Below are 26,388 nucleotides of genomic sequence, written 5' to 3'. Positions count from 1 at the left end.
TGACATCCCAATGGGCACTGGAAATCGTGATCTTTTCGGAAGGGACCAGTTTTCTTCTTCAACATCTTTCGACTACAGTTTTGAGGCAGATAGGGGACGTTTGGATACAGCCAAAGAAGGAAACCTTGCAGGAGCATGGATGCCAAGGTATATGTCAAAGAAACTATAGTTTTATTATTGTGGGCAAGTCTTCATGGTTATAGTTTACGTTTAGTTTTATGGTTGCTTATCGCGGACGTTAATATTCCTTTACCTCTATGTGTCTTATACATACAGATATTTAGTCCGTGAAAAATGTCAGTTTATCAAACATCAAGGCTGGTCTTGACGACGTTGAGCAGGGACGACGTAACTGTTTCTGTGATCTAATGTGAATGCTGAGCTTGTTCCGGGGGTAGGGCGTTTCAAACGAACGATTGCCATACATTTTCGTACGTGATGATGGAATTTATGGCAGTTGCTGATCGCTTGATCACAAGGAAAGGGTCTTATTTTTATCATCCTTTGTTTCAGAATGAACGACAAAGAGCAATGGTTACAAGTTGACCTCAAACATCCTGAGTTCATCACTGGAGTGGTAACACAGGGACGACCATCCATGGATCACTGGGTCACAAAATACACTGTCCTTACCAGTATAGATGGAATTGACTTTACTCCTTACACCAGGAGTGGGGAAACGGCCACAGTTGTATTCAATGGCAATTCAGACAGAAATACTCAGGTCAGAGGTTTGTTTGACAGGGAAATAATTGCCAGATATGTTAGAATCCAGCCCCAGGAATGGAATGGCATGATTGCTCTCCGTTTTGATATTCTGTCATGCTCAGGGCTCACAAGTGGACCAGCCACTATTGCCCCACCAGGTGTCTCTGGAAGTCCAACTGCTGTCCCACCAGGTGTCTCTGGTAGCCCAACTGCGGTTCCACAAGGTGTCTCTGGTAGCCCAACTGCCGTCCCACCAGGGGTCTCTGGTAGCCCAACTGCCGTCCCACCAGGGGTCTCTGGTAGCCCAACTGCCGTCCCACCAGGTGTCTCTGGTAGCCCAACTGCCGTCCCACCAGGTGTCTCTGGAAGCCCAACTGCCATCCCACCAGGTGTCTCTGGAAACCCAACTCCTTCACCCAAGACTGGAATCTCTGGAAGCCCAACTGCCGTCCCACCAGGTGTCTCTGGAAGCCCAACTGCCATCCCACCAGGTGTCTCTGGAAGCCCAACTGCCGTCCCACCAGGTGTCTCTGGAAGCCCAACTGCATCACCCAAGACTGGAATCTCCGGAAGCCCAACTGCCATCCCACCAGGTGTCTCTGGAAGCCCAACTGCTTCACCCAAGACTGGAATCTCCGGAAGCCCAACCGCCGTCCCACCAGGTGTCTCCGGTAGCCCAACTGCCATCCCACCAGGTGTCTCTGGAAGCCTAACTGCTGTCCCACCAGGTGTCTCTGGAAGCCCAACTGCTTCACCCAAGACTGGATTCTCCGGAAGCCCAACTGCCGTCCCACCAGGTGTCTCTGGAAGCCCAACTGCTGTCCCACCAGGTGTCTCTGGAAGCCCAACTGCTTCACCCAAGACTGGAATCTCTGGAAGCCCAACTGCTGTCCCACCAGGTGTCTCTGGAAGCCCAACTGCCGTCCCACCAGGTGTCTCTGGAAGCCCAACTGCCGTCCCACCAGGTGTCTCTGGAAGCCCAACTGCAGTCCCACCAGGAGTGTCGTCCAGTTAGTATCTGATATCTACTCATATGTAAAAGCATATGAATGTCAAATATGTCATTATCTTGTGCTATATACTTGTTTTGTTACTGAAATACATTTCATTCACAGGTGTCGTGTGCAGTCAACCAATGGGAATAGACAACGCATTAACTGTCAAGGACACTCAGATCACAGCATCAGGATTTAGTGGCAACAGATTCACTGCTCCTGCTGGACGTCTCTTCAACGAATTTGGAGCATGGTCACCCAAGTTAGTAGATATTGTATCAAATATCATAGTTGTAGTTAATAATCATCCTTGGATTTTATCAGACATAATCTCTGAGAAGAGTTTAAGCTTGAGAGAATTTCTCATATCAAACAATTTGCATTTGAACAGAGTCAACAACGGTGACCAGTGGATAATGGTGAATTTTCTGAAGCCACAGGTCATCAATGGTATCTTGACACAAGGAAGCCCCATCAGTGACAAATGGGTTACACAATTCATCGTGTCATACAGTACTGACGGCTTCACCTTCATTCCTGTTAAAGACTCGGCGACAGGGAAGAGTATGATCTTTACTGGCAACAGTGACCGGAACACCATCATGAAGAACATCTTCCCTCAGCAGGTGACTGTTCAATACATCAAGATCACTCCCGTCGCCTGGTCCCCAGCTGGCATTGGAATGCGTTTCAACATGCTTGGCTGCTACAAGCCAAGCATTACACCCACAGCGACTCCTACGGCCAAGCCAACAGTTGCCCCTGAGTTCACTGTGACAACTGGAGTTACCATGCCCGAGCCATCACCGGTGTCAACGCTGGAACCCGGTGAGTGCCTCACACACCAATTAAGTATCTGTACTTCAAGAAATCACTCATATAACGTCAGCATTGTAATCACATCAAAAATATGACTGCACATCTTCAGAGACGTATGACAAATGATTTAACCTCCAGAACAGATTATTCCTAAAACCATACTTAATACAAGAGAATCATTTTCAAAAGATATGTATATGTAAAAGGGGTGATAAACTATGTGGTGTCAATGTGTGGATGAATGTTGTCGAATGCCGCAGTAATACTTTTGAGAACTTTTGAAGTATTAGTAATGCAAAGATATCAGTAGCAAGACAAACTCCAGATTTGACAAAAGCATTGAATTGTATTCCTAACGACCATAACCTAGAAGATTAGTATTATTGTATTTATCATTTCTGCCTCCACCTTCGATAGAAAAATAATATTGATGTTTTCTAGTCTGCACTATTCCAATGGGAGTGGAAAACTACAGGATTGTTGGTGAAAGTGAGTTGACTGCTTCATCAGAGAAGGACAAGGCACATGGTTCAATCTATGCACGAATCAACCAAGGAACGGATGAATTTGCTGGATCCTGGGTCCCAGCGTAAGTCAACATTGTCTGTGCCATCATTTGCTGAAGTGGATTGATACAAACAATCAGTCCCTTCAAGTCAATGTATAACGGTGTTGATTTGAGTAGAAAACTTTAATAACCGTTACCTAAAATGTGGATTGCTGTTTAAGTAAAGTAACACTATGTTTGTAAAACAGTACACACCAGCAGATGTATGTATGAAGGTATTTTCAGACAATTTACTCATTTAAAAATCCACATTCATGCGTGTACAATTTTGGTTACAGACCCACAGATAAGACACCTTGGATTCAGGTAGATTTTCTGGAGCCCAAAACTATCTCTGGCGTCATAACCCAGGGATCTGGAAAGGACAACGGTTGGGTTGAGACCTACACAGTCAGATACAGCTTCGATGGCAAAACTTTCACTGACTACACTGGCACTGGAGGCAAGCCCGCCAAGGTTTTCAATGGCAACTCTGACTCCAAAACTCCAGTTCCTGTCCTTTTCAACAGAGATATCATTGCACGTTTCGTCCGTATTGTTCCAGTGACGTCTCATGGAGTGACATCCCTCAGGTTCAACATCCTCGGCTGCAATCCATCCCCAGCTAATCCATTAATACCAACGACAGCTGGACCAGGAACTCCAACAGCTAGTCCACCACTCGGTGGACAGAGCGGTGTACCAACAGCAAGTCCCCCCACAGCATCCTGCAAAACCAGCCACTGGACCCCCTGGATCAACAAGGACACGCCTGATACTGGTAAAGGAGACTTTGAGAAGATCACACCAGAACAGCAACAACAGTACTGCTCTGGTGGGAAACTCACAAAGATTGACTGTCAAACAGTAGATGATATTGAATATTTCAGCAGTGGAGAAGTCATGAAGTGCTTACTGACAACCGGGTCAACTTGCAATAATGCTGACAACATGCCCATACCATGCAGTGACTACAAGATCCGCTACTTCTGTGAGTGCCTTGCCCCAACAGCCAGTCCAGTTCCTGGGCAAAATAGTCAGCCAACAGCTAGCCCGGGCATTGAACAGAGTCTTTTGCCAACAGCCAGCCCAGTCCCTGAAGTCACGACACAATCAGGTAGGTTGTTATAATGTATCCTGCATATCTTCTTACCATTTGTGAAGGGAGAAAGAGTTAAGAGCCTCTTATAAATGTGGTTTAAATGTAACTCTTAGTTACATCTCTGCAACTCTTGCTGTGTAAATCTGGGTTACTTTGTGTGAGTGGTGGGGGGTTACCTGTAGGACAGGACTCTTACACTTTTTTGCAAACACCTTTTGGAGTCGGTTTCGGCAGATAAGGGAGAATGAGTCTTATTTGACATTGACGTTTTATATTTACCCCCTCTTCATTCTATGATGAACAAATTCAAATAATCTTTTCAGTGTGTCTCATCCCAATGGGTATCGAAAACTCCTACTTTGTCAGCAACAGCCAGCTCACATCTTCATCATCTCTTGATGCCAAACATTCTGCATCAGTAGGACGTTTATACAACACCAAGGGAGCATGGAGTCCATCGTGAGTATTGATGCACATACTTTTATGCATACTGTAATCCCATGTGTAATAACTCTTGTTTGTTTTTAGATTATTGAGTCAATTTTATCAGATGTTTCTACCTCGTTTTTATCTATAAATCAACCATAGATTGAACCCACTTCAACTTGTAATTAGAACATGTGATTAAGTAAGCGTGTGTGTTTATTGTAACAAGAACTCTTTTCTTTAGATCAAATGAAAAGCAATGGCTTCAAGTGAATTTCCTGAAACCAACTCTTATCTCTGGAGTGATGACACAAGGTAGTCCCGAAGCTCCTAAATGGGTTACGAAATACAATGTCTTCCTTGGATTTAACGGCAACGACTTTTTCCCATACACAACTATCCCTGGAGAGTCAACACCAGCCATCTTTGAAGGTAATATGGATAAAAGCACACCCATTAGGAACCTCTTCAACCGTGACATCACTGCACAGTATGTCCGCATCGTTCCAGTGGAGTGGTCAAAGGATGGCATTGCCATGCGATTCAATATCCTTGGATGCACACCACCAGAGCCCAAGCCACAAACACCTGTTCCTGGTGTTCCAACAGCCTCACCTCCTAGTGGACAGTCTACGCCAGGACCCTTCCTTAGTAAGTCAGGACATGTTATATACATCATGGGAAATCACTGATGTTGAAGTCTCTTATTTCCGATCTATGGCAGTTATAAGAGTTAGTTCAGATATCTTCATGCAAGGTGTTTATGTTTTCAGAATGTGATGTTCCCATGGGAATCCAAAACCCCGGTCTCATTGGTGACAGACAACTCACAGCGTCTTCCTCCCTCAACGAGTTCACCGGTGCCGAGCGCGCACGGCCCTATACTCAGAAGGATGGATCTTATTCGGGAGGATGGATTCCAAAGTGAGTCTAATAACATAAATAAAAGAATGAGAGAGTGTGTTTTTGTGTCGTCGCTGTTAGAATATTCCAACAATATGACGGCTGGTTACATCAGAAATGGGCTTCACATCTTGTACCCATGTGGGGAATCAAACCCGTTCCTTCATCGTGACAAGCGAATGCTTTGACTGATAAGCTTTACCACCACCCTAATAAAGAAATGAATTAGACATGCTTCTCAAACGGTATCAGCATGTGCATTACTTTGAATTTACTGCCCACTGTCATTTTTGTTATGTTCGGTTCAAACATTTCAACTTATAAACAGTACATATTCAAAATGGGATGATACATGTGTTGCATTTCCAAAGGTCCTGCAAAGTTGTCAACGTCTAAACTGCAACTGTTATTCCATATAACCTTGTATACGCATAATGCTATATATACTACTAATGTAATGACTCGACTTCATAGGCCCCTCCTGGATAGATCAAAACTAACAGAATGTGCCTGATATATTATGATTGTGTAAATGCAGATACACAGATACAAAACAATGGATCGAGGTTGACTTCGGTGCAAGCTATGCAATAGCGGGGGTTTCTACTCAAGGACGATCTGATGGTGCAACTTGGGTGACCAAGTACGAGGTCTACTACAGCAACGATGGGCGTACGTTCAACGCAATCTACCCTGCTCCAACAGACACAGTTCCACGTGTATTCGAGGGTAACTTTGATCGGAACACCCCACTCATGAACGTCTTCGCTGAAATCAATGCACGTTTCATAAGAATCAGACCAGTAGAATGGCATGAAGCTATCGGAATGAGGTTCAATGTCTACGGATGCCAGCTTCCTTCTCCCACCCCATCCGTACCAACTGGACTGACAGTCCCAACAGCTATTCCAACAGCTATTCCAACAGCTGGTCCCACAGTCGGACCTGTTTTCACGACCGCCCCATCTACCTCCTCCTGCATGTACTGGACACCCTGGGTCAACTCCAACACTCCAGATACCAACGGCGAGTATGAGTCGTTCTGGGACATGATGACCGTAGTGAAGATCTGTGACACCAAGTACGTCAAGAAAATGGAATGCAGAACAGCTGCTGCCAAAATACCGTTTGACCAGACTGGAGAAACAGGAGTCATGTGTAACCTTGACACCAAATCCCTTGTCTGTATGAACACCGACCAGAAAGGAGGCAAAACTTGCTCCGACTATGAAATTCGAGTCTTCTGTGATGAATGCAGCAAGCCCACAGCAGCCCCATCAGCAAATCCTAGCATCCCCACTGCTGTCCCCAAGACATGTGACAACAAGTGGTCCGACTGGATCAACAGACACGAACCTGATGCTGTCGGTGAGTATACACTGTTCATATCAGTCATTCGTGAGGCAAAAGAGTCTATGCAATGGACCTTGGGGTATTCAGTATTTAACATTAGTATTCACATAATCGATATTTGACCGAGTCTTACTTCGCTAGGTACAGAGTTGACATTTTCCAGCTATTGTCCCAAAAGAATCACGAGCTACTTATAATTGCTTTAGGAGTGTGAGCGTTTTAAATTGCTTTTATATACTCCAACCACATCACCAGGCAAACAAGAAATGTGCTTCATCAATTGTACAAGTTTGTTATCGAATCCGTGTGACAATGTTTTAACCACCAGGCGGTGCTACTTCTTTCATGTGAATTATATAATTGTTTCAGGTGAGACTGAAAAGGTGACGAAAGAAGACCTTGACAGACACTGCGCTGGTGGTTCTGTAGGAGAGGTCGAGTGTGACACAGTTTCGGACAACACGGCTTACTATCTCAGTGGTGATATTGTCAAATGTGATGCTCAAACTGGACTATCCTGCAAGCACAGTGACAACACACCAATGAAGTGTCATGACTACAAACTTAGATTCAAGTGCAAGTGTGAGAGTAAGGAAACTGTTTCTTCCAGTTGTTCATATTCATTTCTGTATCACTCAATCATTGAAATGTGATTGTAAATCTTTATGGGATATAACATGGATATATAATCAGCATAGATCCTAACCAATGAAAACGATTGTAAAGTAAGGCAGTCTGTTGATTATATGTCATCTTCTGTTAAGGTACACCAACAGCCAAACCTCCAACATCTGGCACAGAGGTTCCTTCCGCGGCCACCTGTACAACTAGTCAGTGGAGTTCTTGGATCAATCAGGACAAACCTGGTGTTGGTGGAGGAGACTACGAGAAGATCACGCCAGAGCTGCAGAAACAATACTGCTCTGGAGGAACACTCACCAAGATTGAGTGCATGACAGTCGATGGTATCGAATACTACAGCAGCGGTGAAGTAATGCAGTGTACAATGGCAGGTGGATCCACTTGCAACAATGCTGATAATTTCCCAATGCCTTGCAGTGATTACAAGATCCGATACTTCTGTGACTGTACGACACCAGTAACCACCGGAGCTCCAGGAATCGGAGGAAGTGGCACACCAACTGCCAGCCCTGGAATTGGAGGAAGTGGTACACCAACTGCCAGTCCCGGAATTGGAGGAAGTGGTACACCAACTGCCAGCCCCGGAATTGAAGGAAGTGGTACACCAACTGCCAGTGAAAATCAGTGTACCAACAGCAGGTGGTCTTCGTGGATCAACAGAGATAATCCAAATGTTGGGGATGGCGATTATGAATCAATGACATCTGATGAGTTAACCAAATTATGTCCAGGAGGAAAAATTACGGAAGTCAAATGTGAAACTGTTGATGATATCCCGTCCTACAGTAGTGGTGAAATTATGACCTGCGACAAAAACCAAGGTGTCATCTGTAGAAATGAAGACAACTTCCCAATGCCATGTAGTGACTACAAGATCATGTACTACTGCCAATGTGCACCAACTGCTTCACCCCCTACAGGTACAGCAGGTACACCAACAGCCAGCCCCATAGTAGGACAGAGTGGTCTTCCCACAGCCAGTCCAGGTGTTACAGGAAAGAGCGGTGTTCCAACAGCCAGTCCAAGTGCAGAACAGAGTGGTCTTCCAACAGCCAGCCCCGGTGTTACAGGAAAGAGCGGTGTTCCAACAGCAAGTCCAAGTGCAGGACAAAGTGGTCTTCCCACAGCCAGCCCAGGCGTTACAGGAAAGAGCGGTGCTCCAACAGCCAGTCCAAGTGCCGGATTGAGTCGTCAACCAACAGCAGTCCCCACTGTCACATCTTGTTCCCAAAGTCATTTCTCCAACTGGGTGAACAGAGACTTGCCAGAGTCAGGAAATGGAGACCATGAATTCATGACTCCTGATGAGTTGTCTTCATTCTGTAAGGGAGGCCAGATTACCAAGATTGAATGTTATACCAACGATATCCCATCCTACAGCTCTGGAGAACTTTTAACTTGCGACCTGAAGAATGGCCTCACTTGCAACAACGCAGACAATGCCCCAGTGCCATGCTCCGACTACAAGGTCCGCTATTTCTGCGACTGTAGTGGTGAGTAATCTGAATTGTGATCTAACAATAACATATATTAATTACACATATGACAGTGGGGCACGGGAGAGCTCCAGTCGTCTAAGACGCTGCAATTCGCTGTACAGAGGTGTGTCCCTTGGGCACGCCAGAAAGCTATGATCGTGGGTTCTAATCCGATTCGACTGGATTCTGTTTCCATGTTTGTCAGCACCATACCCGTGGGTTTCACCGAAGTGGTAAACGTCTGATGCATTCATCAGTTCGGTGTTTTTCCTCTCACATTAGGCTGACACGCCATAATATACAATTTCAAATCTCCTCAAAACACTCACTCACTCACTCACTCACTCACTCGCTCATTACAGTTGGCAACAACATTTATATGTCAATTTAAATGCCTATGAGCTTTATTCCATTATTTTCTTTCCAGGAACTCCGCAGGTGACATTAACACCACCCAACAAGATGCTTGCTATCCGATGTGACTGGTCTCCGTGGATCAACATTGACACTCCAGACTCAGGCAATGGTGACATGGAAACCATTGACTCCATCAAGACTAAGCATGGCGTCTGCAAGAACATGAAGCAGATCGAGTGCAGAATTGCTGGCACAAACACGATGTCCAGTGCGGCTGGTCAGAGCAGAGTCACCTGTGATGTGGACAATGGTCTCCGTTGCTACAACAACGAGCAGCTGTCTTCCAAGTGTTACGACTATGAAGTTAGGGTTCTCTGTTGGGAAGACACATGCAAGGGTACTTATACACAAGGAGTCAAATTTCCTTCATTTCTTCCAAAACTCAAGTTGCACATCACTGATTTTCAGTGACCCATTCATGTAATTTTTACTGGTTATTCACTGGCTTTGACGTTATATATTCTGTTATAACTGTTATATGTTTCTTTATGGGTCTAAATCTTAGATCGCCTATGACGAAAATCACACCAACCCACATGCTAGTATTGTAAGCAAGCATATTATTGTGATATCATGATCCAATTTTTCAGTATTAACTGTTCCGTTCTCCAGGTCCAATACCAACTGCAGGTCCAACAGGTGCTCCCCACATCCACACTACAGGCGTGGTCCACGTGTCAACTCATGTCACAGGCAGTTCATACATACCCACGACCGTTGCTCCCCTGGAGAGAACGACGACTGGTACGTTGATTCACAGAGGAAGCGGCTGCTGGGCGCAAAATATCGCCTCCTATGTAAACCTACATTTAAATGGTCGCAAATAATTTACATAGAGTCTTTGGGGAGGCAATATAGTTTGTAGATCGCATATTACATGACTCATCAATGTTTATTTATCATGCCATGTCAATTAGAAAGTAATCATAGTAATCTCCTCATATAAATTGTAATACGGTATTTGTCCAATGGACCTGTGACCTTTCAGTATTGGGAATATAACCCTATATGATCCATGAATGATCCCCAACCTGAAGATTGTCCTTACTGATACTTGGCAGATGGCCCTTTTTCATATATCCATTAATTTATTCACCATGCAAATCCCCAGTATGCTTTTACGGAACTCTGATCCTGCTCGAATGACAGTGGAGGGGAGTATTCAGTTGAATGTGGAATAATTTGTCTTCCCAGCTGTGTGTCCTCCTGGAGAGATGTGGAATGCCTGTGCTCACACGTGTGACCAACTCTGCAACGCTGTGTCTGGGGATATCTGTGACGGCACAAATCCTCAACAATGTGTCCCAGGCTGCAAAGATGAGACAATCACCGTTCCTAAATGTGCTGATGGCGAGAGACTCAATTACAATGGCCAATGTCTGAAGGCAGAGCTCTGCCCATGCAAGAAACCAGATGGTACAATTGCTAAGGTAGGATTCCATTCTCTGATATGCGTGATTTGAGTCATCGTGCGTTTTTGTCACCTTTAAAAAAGTCAATGAGGCAGTTGTAAGGAAGAGTGTCTTGACTCGAAACAGCATAACATTATCCAAACAGAGACAAAAAGATTTATGATGTTATTCTTCATGAAGACACGTTGTAAAATTTGTCATGTGTAAAATAAGGCCAAATTAAGAACAACATTACATGTAAGCTTCTAAAATACTAGTTCTAATTTTCATTTCGATAAAATCCCAGCCTCTCTTTGCCCCCACACCAACAAAAGAATATCAAATGGCCAGTTCATTAACAATTGAAGCATGTGGCTCCCAAAATACCGCTATGCATACTTAAAACATCTAAGTATATTTGTTGTTCAGCCCTTCGAGTTCTACAAGAACCCACTTGATGAGTGTTCAATGTGCCACTGCTTCAACAATGCTGAAGCCTGCACAAAGGATGAAAGCTGCGTCCCTACAGCAGGGCCGTCTGTTCAGCCAACCATTCAACCAGAATGTCATTGGACCAACTGGATCAACGTTGACAAGCCAACAACTGGCGATGGTGATATAGAATCGATTCTGAAACTGAGAACCACAAACTTCTTCTGTGCTCATCCACTGAGCATTGAATGCCGTGAAGTATCCACTAAGACTACAGCAATGGAGTTTGGACAGAAGGTATCCTGTGACCTCACAACTGGTTTCACCTGCTACAACTGGGAGAACAGTGGCAAATGTGGGGACTACGAGGTCCGCTTCTATTGTCCATGTGCATGTGAGTCCATATTTGACAGTTATCACTTTTCATTTTTGACCAATTTATTTTTCTGATGATTGTCAATGGTGTTCGTGGTTATGTATTCTAATACATGTTGAATACTTGATTGGTAACATACAGATAATGAAATGAGTAAGACGTTATGACTCCTAATAACATTAATTTGTGATTTCAGCAACCGTATCTCCATCAACTAGACCATCAGGACTCCCAACTGCCTCCCCAAGCGGACAATCGGGTCAACCAACTGCCTCCCCAAGTGGACAAACCGGCCAACCAACAGCCAGTCCAAGTGCAGGACAGAGTGGTCTTCCAACAGCCAGTCCAGGTGTTACAGGAAAGAGTGGTCAACCAACAGCCAGTCCAAGTGCAGGACAGAGTGGTCAACCAACAGCCAGCCCAGGTGTTACAGGAAAGAGCGGTCAACCAACAGCCAGTCCAAGTGCAGGACAGAGTGGTCTTCCAACAGCCGGTCCAGGTGTTACAGGAAAGAGCGGTCAACCAACAGCCAGTCCAAGTGCAGGACAGAGTGGTCAACCAACAGCCAGCCCAGGTGTTACACGAAAGAGCGGTCAACCAACAGCCAGTCCAAGTGCAGGACAGAGTGGTCAACCAACAGCCAGCCCAGGTGTTACAGGAAAGAGCGGTCAACCAACAGCCAGTCCAAGTGCAGGACAGAGTGGTTTTCCAACAGCCGGTCCAGGTGTTACAGGAACGAGCGGTCAACCAACTGCCAGTCCAAGCACAGGACAGAGCGGTCTTCCCACTATCACCCCAGGTATAGGACAGACTGGTCTTCCAACGGCGGTGCCAACTGTCTGTGGATGGACAAAGTGGATGAATAGTAACACACCTGACAATACTGGTGAAATGGAATTGCTTGCTAATCTCAGACAACAGTTCCAATTTTGCCACACTGAAGATATCACAGCTTTAGAATGCAGAGACAGCAAGACACATAAATCCGTCTCGGAATCTGGCCAGGTTGGTGTAACATGCGATATGAAATACAGCGGTCTAATGTGCAGTAACAATAAGCAGATGGTAGGAGGCACATGTTTTGATTATGAAGTAAGAGTGTTGTGTGAGCCAAAGGGTGTTGATTGTTCTAAAGTACCAACAGCCAGTCCGACCGTAGGACAGAGTGGCCTTCCAACTGCCAGCCCAGTAGTAGGACAGACAGGTCTCCCCACGGGTACACCAAGTATTCTTGGACAACCATCAGTCAGCCCTAGTGCAGCAAAGAGCGGCCTCCCAACAGCCAGTCCTAGTGTAGGACAGAGTGGTCTTCCCACAGCTAGTCCAGGTGTTACAGGAAAGAGCGGTCAACCAACTGCCAGTCCAAGTGCAGGACAGAGTGGTCTTCCCACAGCTAGTCCAGGTGTAACACGAAAAAGCGGTCAACCAACAGCCAGTCCAAGTGCAGGACAGAGTGGTCAGCCAACAGCTACTCCAGGCTTAGGGGAAAGTGGTCAGCCAACAGCCAGTCCAAGTGCAGGACAGAGTGGTCAGCCAACCGCTAGTCCAGGTGTAACAGGACAGAGCGGTGTTCCAACAGCCAGTCCAAGTGCAGGGCAGAGTGGTCAGCCAACAGCCAGTCCAGGTGGAACAGGAAAGAGTGGTGTTCCAACAGCCAGTCCAAGTGCAGGACAGAGTGGTCTTCCCACAGCTAGTCCAGGTGTTACAGGAAAGAGCGGTCAACCAACTGCCAGTCCAAGTGCAGGACAGAGTGGACTTCCCACAGCTAGTCCAGGTGTAACACGAAAAAGCGGTCAACCAACAGCCAGTCCAAGTGCAGGACAGAGTGGTCAGCCAACAGCTACTCCAGGCTTAGGGGAAAGTGGTCAGCCAACAGCCAGTCCAAGTGCAGGACAGAGTGGTCAGCCAACCGCTAGTCCAGGTGTAACAGGACAGAGCGGTGTTCCAACAGCCAGTCCAAGTGCAGGGCAGAGTGGTCAGCCAACAGCCAGTCCAGGTGTAACAGGAAAGAGCGGTGTTCCAACAGCCAGTCCAAGTGCAGGACAGAGTGGTCTCCCAACAGCCAGTCCAGGTATAAGTAATCACCGTCTCTTCTTCATGGTGTTATGTATATAAATAGAGGTTATCACGCGAGTGTGTTACAAGCGTGATAACCTCTTTATCATATAATGTCATTCTTTAATTCTGTGCTTGAAAATCGCTTCCCCTCACTCACAAACATTACCGAAACATTGCGAGTTTTCCTGGAATGCGCGCATTAATATTTATTACGTCACAGGGTAGGTGATGTGTCAGTCGGACAGTGACAGTAGTCAATATAGTTCAAACTGAAATCTGTTTCTTATACAGTGGCGAAGCAACATATACGCTAAACAACAGTTGTTTTTAATTGCCTTTCGCGACAATCCATCGGTCTGTCCGCTAGAGTAACTGCCCTTTGTCAAAGGGAAGCTACTCTAACCCTAGTCTATGAGACATCACGGCCAGTGATTGTTCACAGTCGGCCTGTTCTGTCATAACGTTAAGAAGTGTAGTCAGATGTATACACAGCGCCAAAACGAAACAAGGTAACAATTCATACATATTTCGCCTAAACCCAACTATTTTTATTTGTGGAAAAGGTTTCAAGCCGCAGAGGTCTACAAGCACAGATATGGCTTCTGATCCCGCTTGGCTAGGCCTAGTGCCCTCGCAAAATTGTTTCGAAATTTATATCTCCAAAGTTGCCCAAACTTATAAAATGCCTTAGTTACGTCGCAGTTCGACACTGACTTTCAGTATATAAGACTTTTTTTTTTAATAATTGTATCAATTATCCCTGTAGTTTATCCAGATTCACGATGGTTGATTCTGACTCGATCGCCAAATGACAAGTGCGACGCCATGTTTGTTTATAAACACTGAAAGTAGTCCCTACTTGACCTTTGATATTTGCATCTCTATCCGCATATGACCCCAACGGATATCGTTTTTGTCTGTTGGCTTTATCCTGCCGAGAAACCTACCCATTATATGATAATTGATTATACGTCTACTTTTCATCGAGATTTAGTTTTATCCCACTAAACTCTAGGCTCAGTATTAAAGCTACATATTGCTTCCACATCTTCCAGTGTTTGGATCATCATCCAGTGTAGCCCCAGGCATGCAGACAACAGCAGTTGTTGGCCAAACCACAACACCTGTGCTTAGTAAGTATTTTTTTTTAAATATCTGCATTGTATAAATAACTCATCTTTCATGTCTGCCACACATCTCAGCACGTGTTTCATACTTTGAATAAAACTGTTTCTCTCCTTCAGTCTGCCCTAATCCAATGACCAACACTGCTGCGCTTGAAGTTCCGGACAATCATCTTAGCGCATCCTCCAGCCTCTCTGAGTATGCAGGACCACAAAGATCTAATATTGATGCAGTTTCCGATAAAGTCAACATCGGAGCTTGGATGCCCAAGATAATGGACAAAGGACAATGGATTGAGGCCAGATTTGACCACCCTGAATATATCAATGCTATTATCACCAAAGGACGGGAAGGATCATCCCAATGGGTGAAGGCATTCATGATCGCTTACTCTATCGATGGCAAGACCTTCCAATACTATGAAAAGTCTGCTGGCTCTCCTAAGGTACTGTTCTTACGACTCTGTGTGTATGCTACTAGATAATCTTAAAACTCACGTTTGTGTCCTGCAACGAGCAATCACCAAGGGAATTGAATTTGGCGTGTACTGGTTTAGTTAACTCTTTACGCTGCCTTTGCAATTTCTGGCACCCACAGGAGTTTCCGTTAAAACATCATGCAAAAAGGCACGTAAGTTATTAACGACTCTACATGCACTGATGTACAACACAGTCTGATTAAGAAAAATATCAAGATAACATAAACAATACTCTGTGCAAATCTGTTTCAATATGTGTGACATTAATGTTTAAAAAAATGTTTGACTTTTTTTCCTTTCTTATTGAACAGTTGTACAATGTAATGTCAATATGTATGACATGTGGCTAATAATATAGATATTTGTGGCATGTGTACCCATAGGTGTATCAATTCATTGGTTATCTCGCCAGATCTTCAACGGAAACTTTGATGGCGACAGTGCAGTGAGAACAGTGTTGAAACCAATTGTTGCTAGGTACATCAGAATCCAGCCAGTTGTATGGGAAGGTGCAATCGCTCTCAGATTCAGCATCATTGGCTGCAGGGGTAAGCTATATAGGGTACTTTATAATGGCAGTAAAGCAGCGTAGTTACAAGCATTCTTCCTTTATATAATAAACGAGTTAAGCACAATAATGAAACGTACTATTCAAATTATACAATTCCATCGCATTTTTTGCCTGTAATCGTTAGTTGGGATTTTGCATCACTATGAAAATCGTTTCATTCATACCTTATCGTTGATGTTAAATATTGGAGGAAAAGCTGATGTTAATGCGGGTATTTGTGTGTTTACATGGGCACGGGCATGGTGTTGACATGTCAAGGAATATATTCTGGATAAAACTTATTTTCGAACCAATGATCTTTGTTGACTAAGGAAAGCAATTGGGACACTCATGCCTTGTTTCACTCAATATGTAGTGACACACTGTATATCTGAGTATGCAAGACATAAAGACACCATCTGCAATCTCAGTTGCTATGAACCCTGTTCCTTGTAGCTCCCGAGGAAGTACTTCCTACCCTGGTGCCCTCTGCTGGTCCTTCAGTAAGTCCTACTGGTGCGCCCCAACAGTCCTGTGTGACAAGCACCTGGTCAGCCTGGGTCAACACCAACAGGGCCACAGATGGACAACATGAGTTCATGACCGATCAGCAGCTCACTGTGAGTATGGGCGATATTGGTCAGTCCATTCCAATGTATCGCCTGGTGTATTTGACAGAGCACGTGACATAATTGAGAAATTAAATGGTGTATTTGAGGGGGTTGGGTATTTTGTATTTGACAGGGTACATGACGCAATTGAGAGGTTAAATGGGGTTTATGAGAGGGGTACATGATGTGTTTGAAATAGGTCCTTGATGAGTCAGTGGGTGAGTGGGTTGAGTTTAACGTTGCTTTGAAGAGTGTTTCAGTTATATCACGGCGTGTCAGCTTCTTATATTAGATTGGGAAGGGGCCGAGGCAAAATCCCCAAGCACGGGTATGGTGCTGACAAACCTAGAAACAGGGAGACTGCATGACGTATTTAGGAGGACACATGAAGTATTTGTGAGGGTGTATAATGTATTTGGGAGGGTGTACAATGTATTTGGGAGGGTGTATAATGTATTTGGGAGGGTGTATAATGTATTTGCTGCCTTGTATTCCAGGAATTCTGTCCCAGTGGTAAGGTCGACAAGGTGGAATGTGAGACTGTTGATGAGATTCCATCCTACAGTACTGGAGAGATTGTGCAGTGTACAGTTGAAAAGGGTCTCGTCTGTAAAGACGGAGACAACGCCCCCATCCCCTGCAGTGATTACAGAGTCAGATACCACTGCGACTGCTCCGGTAAGTTACACCTTACCGGTGGTGACAAATACTTCTCTCTAAAAAATGAAACAGCACCATTGCCAATATGAGTTTCAGATGTTACGATTACGTGTTATATATGTGACCTGATAAACAAAAGAAGCACTTACCATTCATAGGCGTACCAACAGCTAGCCCAGGTCAAACCGGAAGTGGCCTCCCAACTGCAAGCCCAGGTCAAGCCATAAGTGGAACCCCAACAGCAAGTCCGGGAGTTCAACTGACAGCAAGCCCAACACCAAACATACCAGGTAAGTCAATTCTATACCTTGACTAATTTTATTGGGGCCACGGGTGGTCCAGTCGTCTGAGGTGAGTTGTGTCCTTGGGCACGCCGGAAACCTATGATTGGGAGTTTTACCAAAGTGGTAAACGTCTAATACCAGCATCACTTCGGGATTTCCTCCCACCTGAAGCTGACCCACCTTGATATAACTGGAATAAAGTTCCAAGCGGCGTTAAGACCAACTCTCTCACTCACTAACTCACTAATATTATGAACACACAACTTTGTCCTTCAACAACGCAAATGTGGTATCTCCTTCCCGCAATCCCGATTGAAACCATCACATCGAGACATAACAAGACATCATCCTATAACCCATTCTCTCCGTATGTGCAGCTGGATGCAGAGAAGAAATGGGTATGGCAAACGGCATCATCCGCAACGACATGATCTCCGCCTCCTCCTACCGCGACGGCCTTCACTCCGCCATCAGTGCACGTCTTGGAGGAAACAGTGCCTGGTTGGCCGCCACTGAGAACAAGAACCAGTACATCCAGGTCGACTTCCTTGCTCCCAGGATCATTACCGGGGTCACCACTCAGGGCCGCCCGACGGCGCCCAGCTACGTGACCTCCTACAAGGTGTTCTACTCCTACGACGGTGCCAACTGGAATGCCTACAGAGAGACCAAGGGAGAGGATATGGTGCGTAAATGGGGACCAGGTTACTACTTTGTGGTGGAATAAGGCTACAATAATTCAGTAAGGTTTTCATCCTAAGCTTTCAAGAATATGGTTATGTTTATATAATACTATGAAAGTCATATGTGGATATTAAATGACGGATATGATTACGCGAACAATGTATTGGTGTATTTCATCAAGTAAAAAAGAAATAGTCCACTCATTTTACTGTTCCCATCGGACAATAAGATATTTCATTGTTAACCATTTTAACAGCCCATGCGCTATTAAAGAGCATATTTTCGATTGTATTTCTTTTATTTTTTTAACTAGCATTGAGATTATATATAATGAGAGCTTAATCACTATAAATGTATATCAGTCGCCAACAACTAGCAAATCTTCAAAAAGACAATAATTATTAAAAATGCAAAAAAGTGGTGTGGATTCTACACAAATACTCAGTTTATTTTTCATTGACAGATGTTCTCCGGCAACTTCGACAACCTGACTCCCGTGACCAACACCTTCATGACGCCAATCAGAGCCCGCTATATCAGGATTAGCCCTCAGACATGGAGCGGCATGATCGCCCTGAGGTTCGAGATCCATGGATGCTTCGAGAGCTACCCAAGTAAGTGATGGAAAGAAGTATGTGCTGCCGAGCACTTCTGTTATGTAGAGGAGGCACTGGTGCTCCAGTGTTGTGAATTGCCACCATCCTCGAGTGCAGAGTTGCGTCCCTTAGCTGATTTCATCCGCTTGTCGTGGAGTCGAATGACAGGTTCATTCCAAAACGACTCTTGGTTTGATCATTATCGGACTGTAATATTTGGTCAAATATGCGTTCAAATAGACACATAGAAGAAGAATGTAAAGAAGGTCCTTCAGCTGTTTTCACCTTCGATCAAGGGGTGTTTCACGAACATAATAGTTTTGTCTTCAGTTGCCTATAACCATGAATTTATTTTACTAGCCATGTCGCCTACACCAGTGAACCCCCTCAAACCAACCGCCTCTCCCCTGCCGGGCAGTTCTTCCACCGCTGTACCTCCACAAGTCCAAACAGTCCCACCCTTCCTTCCAGGTAGGCATGGGTGAGGTAGCCTCGTTGTTAAAGCGTTCGTGTGATATGCCAAAGAAACTTGGGTTGAACTCTCGTCATGAACAAAATGTGTACAGCCAACGTCTTGATGCCACCAATGTATAGTTGTAATATGGCTAAAAGCGCCACAAAACGTTACTCACTCACTTATTAAATATCGTCATCTTTCTTTAGCCGGATGTGTTACCTGGGACAAATGGATCGATATTGGCCACGTGACGCTTACATCCAATGGCGACCGCGAGCCAATCGAGGAGGTGAAGAAGGCATCATTAACATGTCAGCAGCCAATGAGCATCGAGTGCCGAACCGCCACACCCGACCACACCGCTTCCGGCGAGACGGGTCAGAAGGTTACCTGTAATCTGTGGGAAGGTCTCATCTGTAACAACGCTCACCAGAAGGAACCAATGTGCTTTAATTATGAAGTCAGACTTGGCTGTCTGAAACAGACCCCAGAATGCTGTGAGTATTGACCCATTATCTGTGTATTGGGACAGAAGGCCAAATGACAATAAGCCTGATTTACTGATTGATAAAAAAAATGGATTTGTAACCATAGTTCACAATGACATTGTTGACATATCTCGGAAAGGGGCCTATCTTATCCATATACCTACTATTGTTCCTTCCCTATTGTTCAGGCACATATTAATTAATATGATGGTGGGTTCAATTCTCGATTAGCCAAATTATGATCCTAGGTTTGTCGGCACCATACCGGTTGGTTCACAGAGCCTTAAATACCGAAGCCCTACCTCACTTCGGGCTGTCCTTCCATATTAAGCAGACGAATCGTGACACAACAAAAATATCATTAAAGATTGTTAGCCCAACTCACTATATTCCATCTCTTCCAGTGTCTAAGATTCCTACCGCCACACCCACCGCCGGCCCATCCGTTTCTCCCCCAATCAACGTCATCCCCTGCTACACAGGAATGGACCTGAGTCAGTGTCCCAAGGAAGGATGCTCCAATGGCTACTACTGCAACGGAGTCAAGTGTGTCAAGAAGGCCGAGTGTCCCTGCATGGTTGATGGTCAAGTTGTTTTGGTAAGTAGTCCTAACTTCTTCCGTTGAGGCGTTTTTTTGTAATGTTAGTAACGGAATGAAACTTGATTTTTTGCGTGTTAGAAGATGATTCACTGAAACGGCCAGAGTTTAGCAAAGTAGTTATTCTCACTCCATCCACGGTTAGCATCTTAGGATACTTAAATTAATTAAATCAATCATTTACATAGATAATCATTAGGAATTTAAATTCAGCATCACAACTTTTCTGTGTGTTTCACGTTGGATTGGTTGGTCACAATATGCGATCTAGATGAAACTGTCGTACCCTGACGGCGTGGATCGTTGCCCTTGCATCCAGCAACTAGTGTGTCCGGCCTGTATATTCGAATATTGACAGTCCTCGAGGTATAGATGGAATACTGCAGCGTTAAGCATTATTGAGCATAACCTTGTTGTATTGTATCAGATTTACATTGTAATAGACGATAATTTGACATGACTGTTATCTGGATATCTGGCTGTAGGGCTTGAATGTGTAGCAGGGCATGGAGGCCAAAAAAGGTTATTCTTACCTTGTCAGCTGCCTGCCGGTAAACCTCTTTCGTCATGTGGACAAGCCATCCGATCAGGAAGTCCAGGGAATTCGGACATTTTATGGCCGCTATTAATGTATTATACATTTCTCTATTCAGCCTGGTCGAATCACCCAAAACAGCAACTGTGACACCTGCCAGTGTGTCCATGGGGAGGTCAAATGTCTGCCCAAGACCTGCTCACCCTGCAAAGAGGTCAGTATCTGTTACTGTGAACTATAAAGATAAAGCATTTTTCATTGTAACTTCACAAAACGTAAATGAAAAAAACAATATATAGCCTTGTTTCTGACTATAAATCCAAAAAGCCATAAACCATGATGTCACGATTTGAATATATATGACTGACATATTTCGTCTTTTTCTCACAGGGTCTCTCAACCGTTTTGGATAAGGATACATGCGAGTGCGAGTGTGAGACATGCGCAACTGGAGACTTCCGTTGTGGAAATGGCCAATGCATCCCTCACTCTGCCAGATGTGATGGTGTCGTTGATTGTACCACTGATGAGTTTGGATGCAGTAAGTTATCCAAATATGATCTCGAGCTTTGCATTGCCTCGTTATTTCACAACAACATTGAGGTAAACATGTTCATCAATTTCCCCTGTTGGTGTCTCCAGCAACAATAATTACCGCAAGAATTACTCACTGACGTGTCTTGTATGTTCTAGTGTCCACCCCTATCTTCACACTGCCGAGCACCCCACCACCGTCACCAACAATGCCAGGAACAGCTGCGCCAAAGTTGACAACAAGTCATTTTAACGACATTATCACCCCACCTGTCAAGATTGGTAAGTAATCGTACTTTATATATGTATGTGGGTAAAACTTTATTTTTTGTACACATAAAGAACCCCACTTAAAGAAACGCCCGCAGCAAACGTTTTTCACATTTTCAAGCAACTTGTTCAAATATTTTGATACATTGATTAGAAAATAAAGTTTCTTGGAAGCCACGTTTATTTCGTTGAGACAAATGTGACTACGACAGTGAGCTATGTGATATCATAACCATGTAGCTGATATAGCAAATATATCTGTTTAAGTAATTCCTGTATCTGACAGCAAGGTGTAAAATAAATACCCATTATGTTACAGTGACAACAGGCATTGTGCCCAACACCACCGTCCACCTACCACCACACGTGCCTACTCCAAGTAAGTCGGATGTTTGGTATATACACATAGAAAAAAGTAACGCACTTTGCTTTCCTATGTCCAGATCTATGTATCAGTTTGACATACCTACATACAACATTCACGTCATGTTAATAAATGTCCAATATACCACCGATAACTCATGGGCAATAAGTACTCCATATGGTCATATCATATGATAGAAAGAAACACAGGAAGATTATGAAAGGGTTGTCAAATAGATATTACCTTGAAACAGTTATAATGCATATCATTTTATTACCCATTTCGATTTATATTTCAAATGTTATTATGTAAACAATAATATACGTGTGTTGCCATTGAATTTGAAACAGATACGATTCCAAAAGAATACTCTTAAAAAACGGAACTATTTAGTAAGTGTTTTTTTTGTCCAGGTGTATCTCCCTCGTTATCCAAACTGTCATCGCACTGTCTTATTTTGGCTTAAGGTTTGAGATTATTTTCTTTTCTGTTTCTGCTCGGGTTATCATATGATTACCAATACCATGACCACTAGAGACGATTTTGTCCCCAACGTCTTCACGTATCACAATCAAACACGGCACATAATCTGCTGTTTCAGCTGCCTGTGTCGATGTGAAGTGTTCTCCCCTTGTTCAGCCTCCACTGAACCAGGGTGAGGTCGCCAAGGTCATCAAGAGCCCAGATAGTTGCTGTGAGGAGTATCTGGTTGTCTGCGAGCCACGTCAATGCCCAACCATCTTCAAGGATTGCATGAAGCCTGAGGTCCTCACCATGGTCGACAGCGGCGAGAGGTGTTGCCCGGAGTACACTTGTGGTGAGTTTTCTGTTCCTGACGGACTCTCCGAATGATAAGTCAATTAGAAAAAGAAATTCAACGGGGACACATTATATTTCCAAATGGTATAAAAACGGTAATTTGCAATCGTATAAGAAGGATGAGGGTTTGTGATGTCATTTCTTTTCTGTTTCAGTGTGTCCACCAAAGTGTCCAGTTCCTGCACAACCACCATGTGCTTTCGTAAGTTCAAACAACCATTTAGAGTTGTGACCAATGCCTACAATGCTTTGTATGTTTCGTTTAAAACAAAGCTTCGACTGAAAGCTATAAGCGCTTGTAAATGCAACACCTCACCTGGTACTGGTGTATATGGCTAACGTAAAGACACTGATTTGTTTCAGGGATCCCAGGTCGTGGACATCTTTGGTGGCTGCAACTGCACAACCAAGGCATGTGGTAGGTAGAATTAATAATACTTAGCAATAAGAATTATGTTTATACTTATTATTGTATTATTTTTTAACGAGAGTAAAACAACTATTGATACTGGATATGTTCCCAACTGTAATGCATCGTTTATTAATAACATTAAGATGTTTGTGCTTCGTATTTCGCTGGAGAAAACAACTTCAATGCTAAGACTTGAAAAAAAACAAAGGGTTGCACGTTCGGGGATTTCCAATGATATCAATTATTAGTTTTCTTGATAATAATATACTTACACCCCTGTTTATTAAATGAAAAGTATTTTCACATACTGGCGTCAAACCTATGTGGTTCTATTGATGTACTTGAACAGCAGGTTCAGGATATACTACAAATATTATTCTTGTCCCTCAGTTGCCGGCACTCCGAGTCCCTTCCCCGTGGTGACCACGGCCGTCACCATTCCCGTCTGCAGATACTCAATGACCAAGGTTGTGACCAATGGTAAGGAGGTGGACCGCCCCAAGCCAGTCGAGGTGACCCACACTGTTGGCCAGCAATGGGCGGATGGCCTGTGCAAGACCTGCCAGTGTGTCAACACCACCAGCGGTACTGCAGAAACAACATGCCATGAACAACAGTGTTCTGCTTGCAAACTGGTTAGTGCCCTGACAGGTTCTTGCAATCGGTTATAGTGAAAGTTTACTCGGAGTCATAGAGACCGTCAAAACGTATGGAATTGTCCGTATTTTCGTGAAAAGTAGGATTTCGATTTAAGGACATTGTGTTGGTAATTTTTTGGGCCAGTACAATGACGTTGAACCGTTTAAACGATATATCGAGTCAATATGATATCACCGTTTAAAGATTTCATTTGATTTTGATAAGTCTGTTTGCAGTGTCCTGATAGCTTGTTAGCCATGACGTGGTACAATGTGGACATATGCCCTGCTTGTAGCCTACTTGAACATACGCATAATACAAGATTCAAATGCTTATTCAAATCCGTCGTTGCCTTATTACGCAAGGTCGTTACACACAGACTGTGACAATGCATTAACACCGCCCTTTACATCCACAGGGAGAGGAGAGACGCACCACCGACGGCACCTGCTGTGGTGAATGTATGAAGACTGGTTGCGTTGACAACGGCAAAGTTTACAAAGTACGTCAAGGCAACTTAAAGAAATACATCGACATAATCAACAGGACACTTTTGAATCTTATACTTAAGTGTCAACGTTTCAGTAAAATGTATCTCATATTCGAACGTTACTTCAGTTAAAATGTTCTATCGAATATATGAAAACTAATTACCATATTTATTACTATATTTAACAGCAAGGGGAGAAGATCCCATCTTCTATGAAGTGTTTCGAGAAGATGTGTACAGTGGACATTATGACGGGCGACTTCATCCTCCAGCAGACCCAAATACAGTGTGAAAGTATCGACAAGTTGCCCGTGTGCACAGGAGTACGTATAAGAACTAAGTGGATGTATTAAGTGGCACTGCCAAAGCAGTGAGTTATAAGTTTTAGATGCATCGGCAATGTTCAAGACATATTATGGCGATAGACAACAGCATCAACTCCATCACTGTTCTCATGTGGGAATCGAACCCGGGTGTTCGATATGACGAGCAAGTACTTTTACAAGCAGGCTACCCCACCTCCCCTTGTCAAATAAGCACTATGTTGTTAGATATGTCCATATATCCATGGTGCCATGGGAAATTGGGTCAAATATTGCAATATCTGCTCGTTTGCCGCGTATTCAAGCGTCACTACGATCTCAAGTTAGTCTCGATACATATATAGATGTAGAAGTCCATGTATTTCATCCGTGTCCTTTGTATTCTGTGTTTGCAGAGCGAAAAGGCCTACGATTCGACTGGATGTTGTCTCAGATGCGTGCCTACAGGTGGGTGCTTGTGTATTCCCTTTTCATTCACGCGCTTGGCCTTGCACTGATTAAACCCGGATGATTAACCAGGACAAATCAAAGAAAGTGGAGAAATTAAATGAAGCACACATAAAAGAACTAAAGTGACATCCTCACAAGTGGTAGCCTGCAGTGATAACGTCACAGAATAAAGAAAATTAGTATGGTATCATTACAAAAGATTCGAAGAGCCTTAGGATTTGCATTTTTTGATTGTACCACTTTGTTCTCTCACAGTGAGTGAATGGGTTCCAATAAGATCTGCTTGAACAACATTCAACTGTGTCATATCATGTCACCAACACCATCATAAAATTAATTTTGAAAGAAGTAAATCTGGGATTCGAACCCATGACCAAGTGTTACTGGCAGAACATACATTACAGAGTCGAGTTGTATGAATATATCTAAAAACTGTCCTCGGACATGAAAATCTAACCAGGTATCTCCGAGACATTCGAGCATATCTTGGTTACGAAAGTCCATTGTCTGCTTCCCATGGACATTATATCAGTCACTGGTTTGTCTGGTCTTGTGTTGATTATTTAGGTCGCCATCATGTACCTGAAATATTGCTGAGTTTAGCGTTGAACAACAAATACAGCAAGCAGCTTATCGATTGTTTGAAACGTCTCCTTCCTATCACAAACTTGATTCATATATTTGCAGATATGGTGCCAACCAACTCCTCCAACTCGGTATGCCAGAGTTGCACTCCCAGACTGATGTTCGGACAAGTCCAGCAATCCATTGGCTTCTTCAAGGTCAATGACAAGGGTGAGGTTTGCTCTAACGTGGAACCAATCCCAGAACTCAAGGAATGTGCAGGATATTGTGGCTCTACTTCAAGTTACACCTCACTCATGCGCGGCTTCGACAACAAATGCCTATGTTGCCAGCCAGCCAAGACGGTAGCCAAGTCTGTCCAGCTTGTTTGCGGTACTGGCAGGAAGATCACTAAGACCTACAACGTACCGGAAACATGTGGCTGCAGCGCATGCTCAAATGGAGCATAATCTCAAACCCACTTCTGCTTCCGGCCTGTGAAAGTGAGGTACAATCCTTACCATTCCCGTGTGACAACGTGACATAAATTGAAAAAACTATTTATTCATGAACCTGTGATTACAATGCTCAAAATGATTTATGTTTAAGTTTTCGTATCAAAATGAAACTGTACATATATATGTTATACATTTTCTGGAATGTGCAATGTTCTGAACCGTTTACCTGAACAACACAGGTTGACACATTAAGTTGTTAATGTTTTCACCAATGAATATAATTGAATGTCTTACTAATGATATGTGCACTTAGTTTCAAGATGTTATACACTTATTTATTGCAAAATCATGG

At 43.9% G+C, this 26,388-nt stretch overlaps 1 protein-coding gene across 1 annotated transcript; it reads left to right on the top strand.

The window, feature by feature from the left end:
• LOC139464639 (mucin-5AC-like) lies at window positions 1-26,177 on the top strand. The gene is given in 39 exon segments (XM_071246164.1): window positions 1-147; window positions 514-1,965; window positions 2,095-2,531; window positions 2,964-3,111; window positions 3,369-4,186; window positions 4,495-4,630; window positions 4,842-5,248; window positions 5,371-5,521; window positions 6,039-6,868; window positions 7,223-7,441; window positions 7,618-8,988; window positions 9,401-9,727; window positions 10,003-10,134; window positions 10,585-10,820; window positions 11,211-11,607; window positions 11,786-13,660; window positions 14,703-14,780; window positions 14,892-15,217; window positions 15,663-15,798; window positions 16,257-16,420; window positions 16,909-17,089; window positions 17,230-17,361; window positions 17,733-18,040; window positions 18,503-18,653; window positions 18,996-19,106; window positions 19,299-19,589; window positions 19,985-20,178; window positions 20,832-20,927; window positions 21,104-21,254; window positions 21,407-21,529; window positions 21,837-21,896; window positions 22,483-22,698; window positions 22,856-22,902; window positions 23,064-23,118; window positions 23,503-23,747; window positions 24,170-24,253; window positions 24,430-24,564; window positions 24,960-25,011; window positions 25,702-26,177. Coding segments are annotated over 39 exon segments (12,756 nt in total). The 5' UTR covers window positions 1-10; the 3' UTR covers window positions 26,049-26,177.
• Window positions 26,178-26,388: the final 211 nt, after the last annotated feature.

Source organism: Haliotis cracherodii, unplaced genomic scaffold (assembly GCF_022045235.1).
Source record: "Haliotis cracherodii isolate W230 unplaced genomic scaffold, xgHalCrac1.p SCAF_17, whole genome shotgun sequence".
NCBI classification, from domain to species: domain Eukaryota; kingdom Metazoa; phylum Mollusca; class Gastropoda; order Lepetellida; family Haliotidae; genus Haliotis; species Haliotis cracherodii.
The sequence above is the reverse complement of the archived record's forward strand: the minus strand, read 5'-3'. Positions and strand labels throughout refer to the sequence as shown.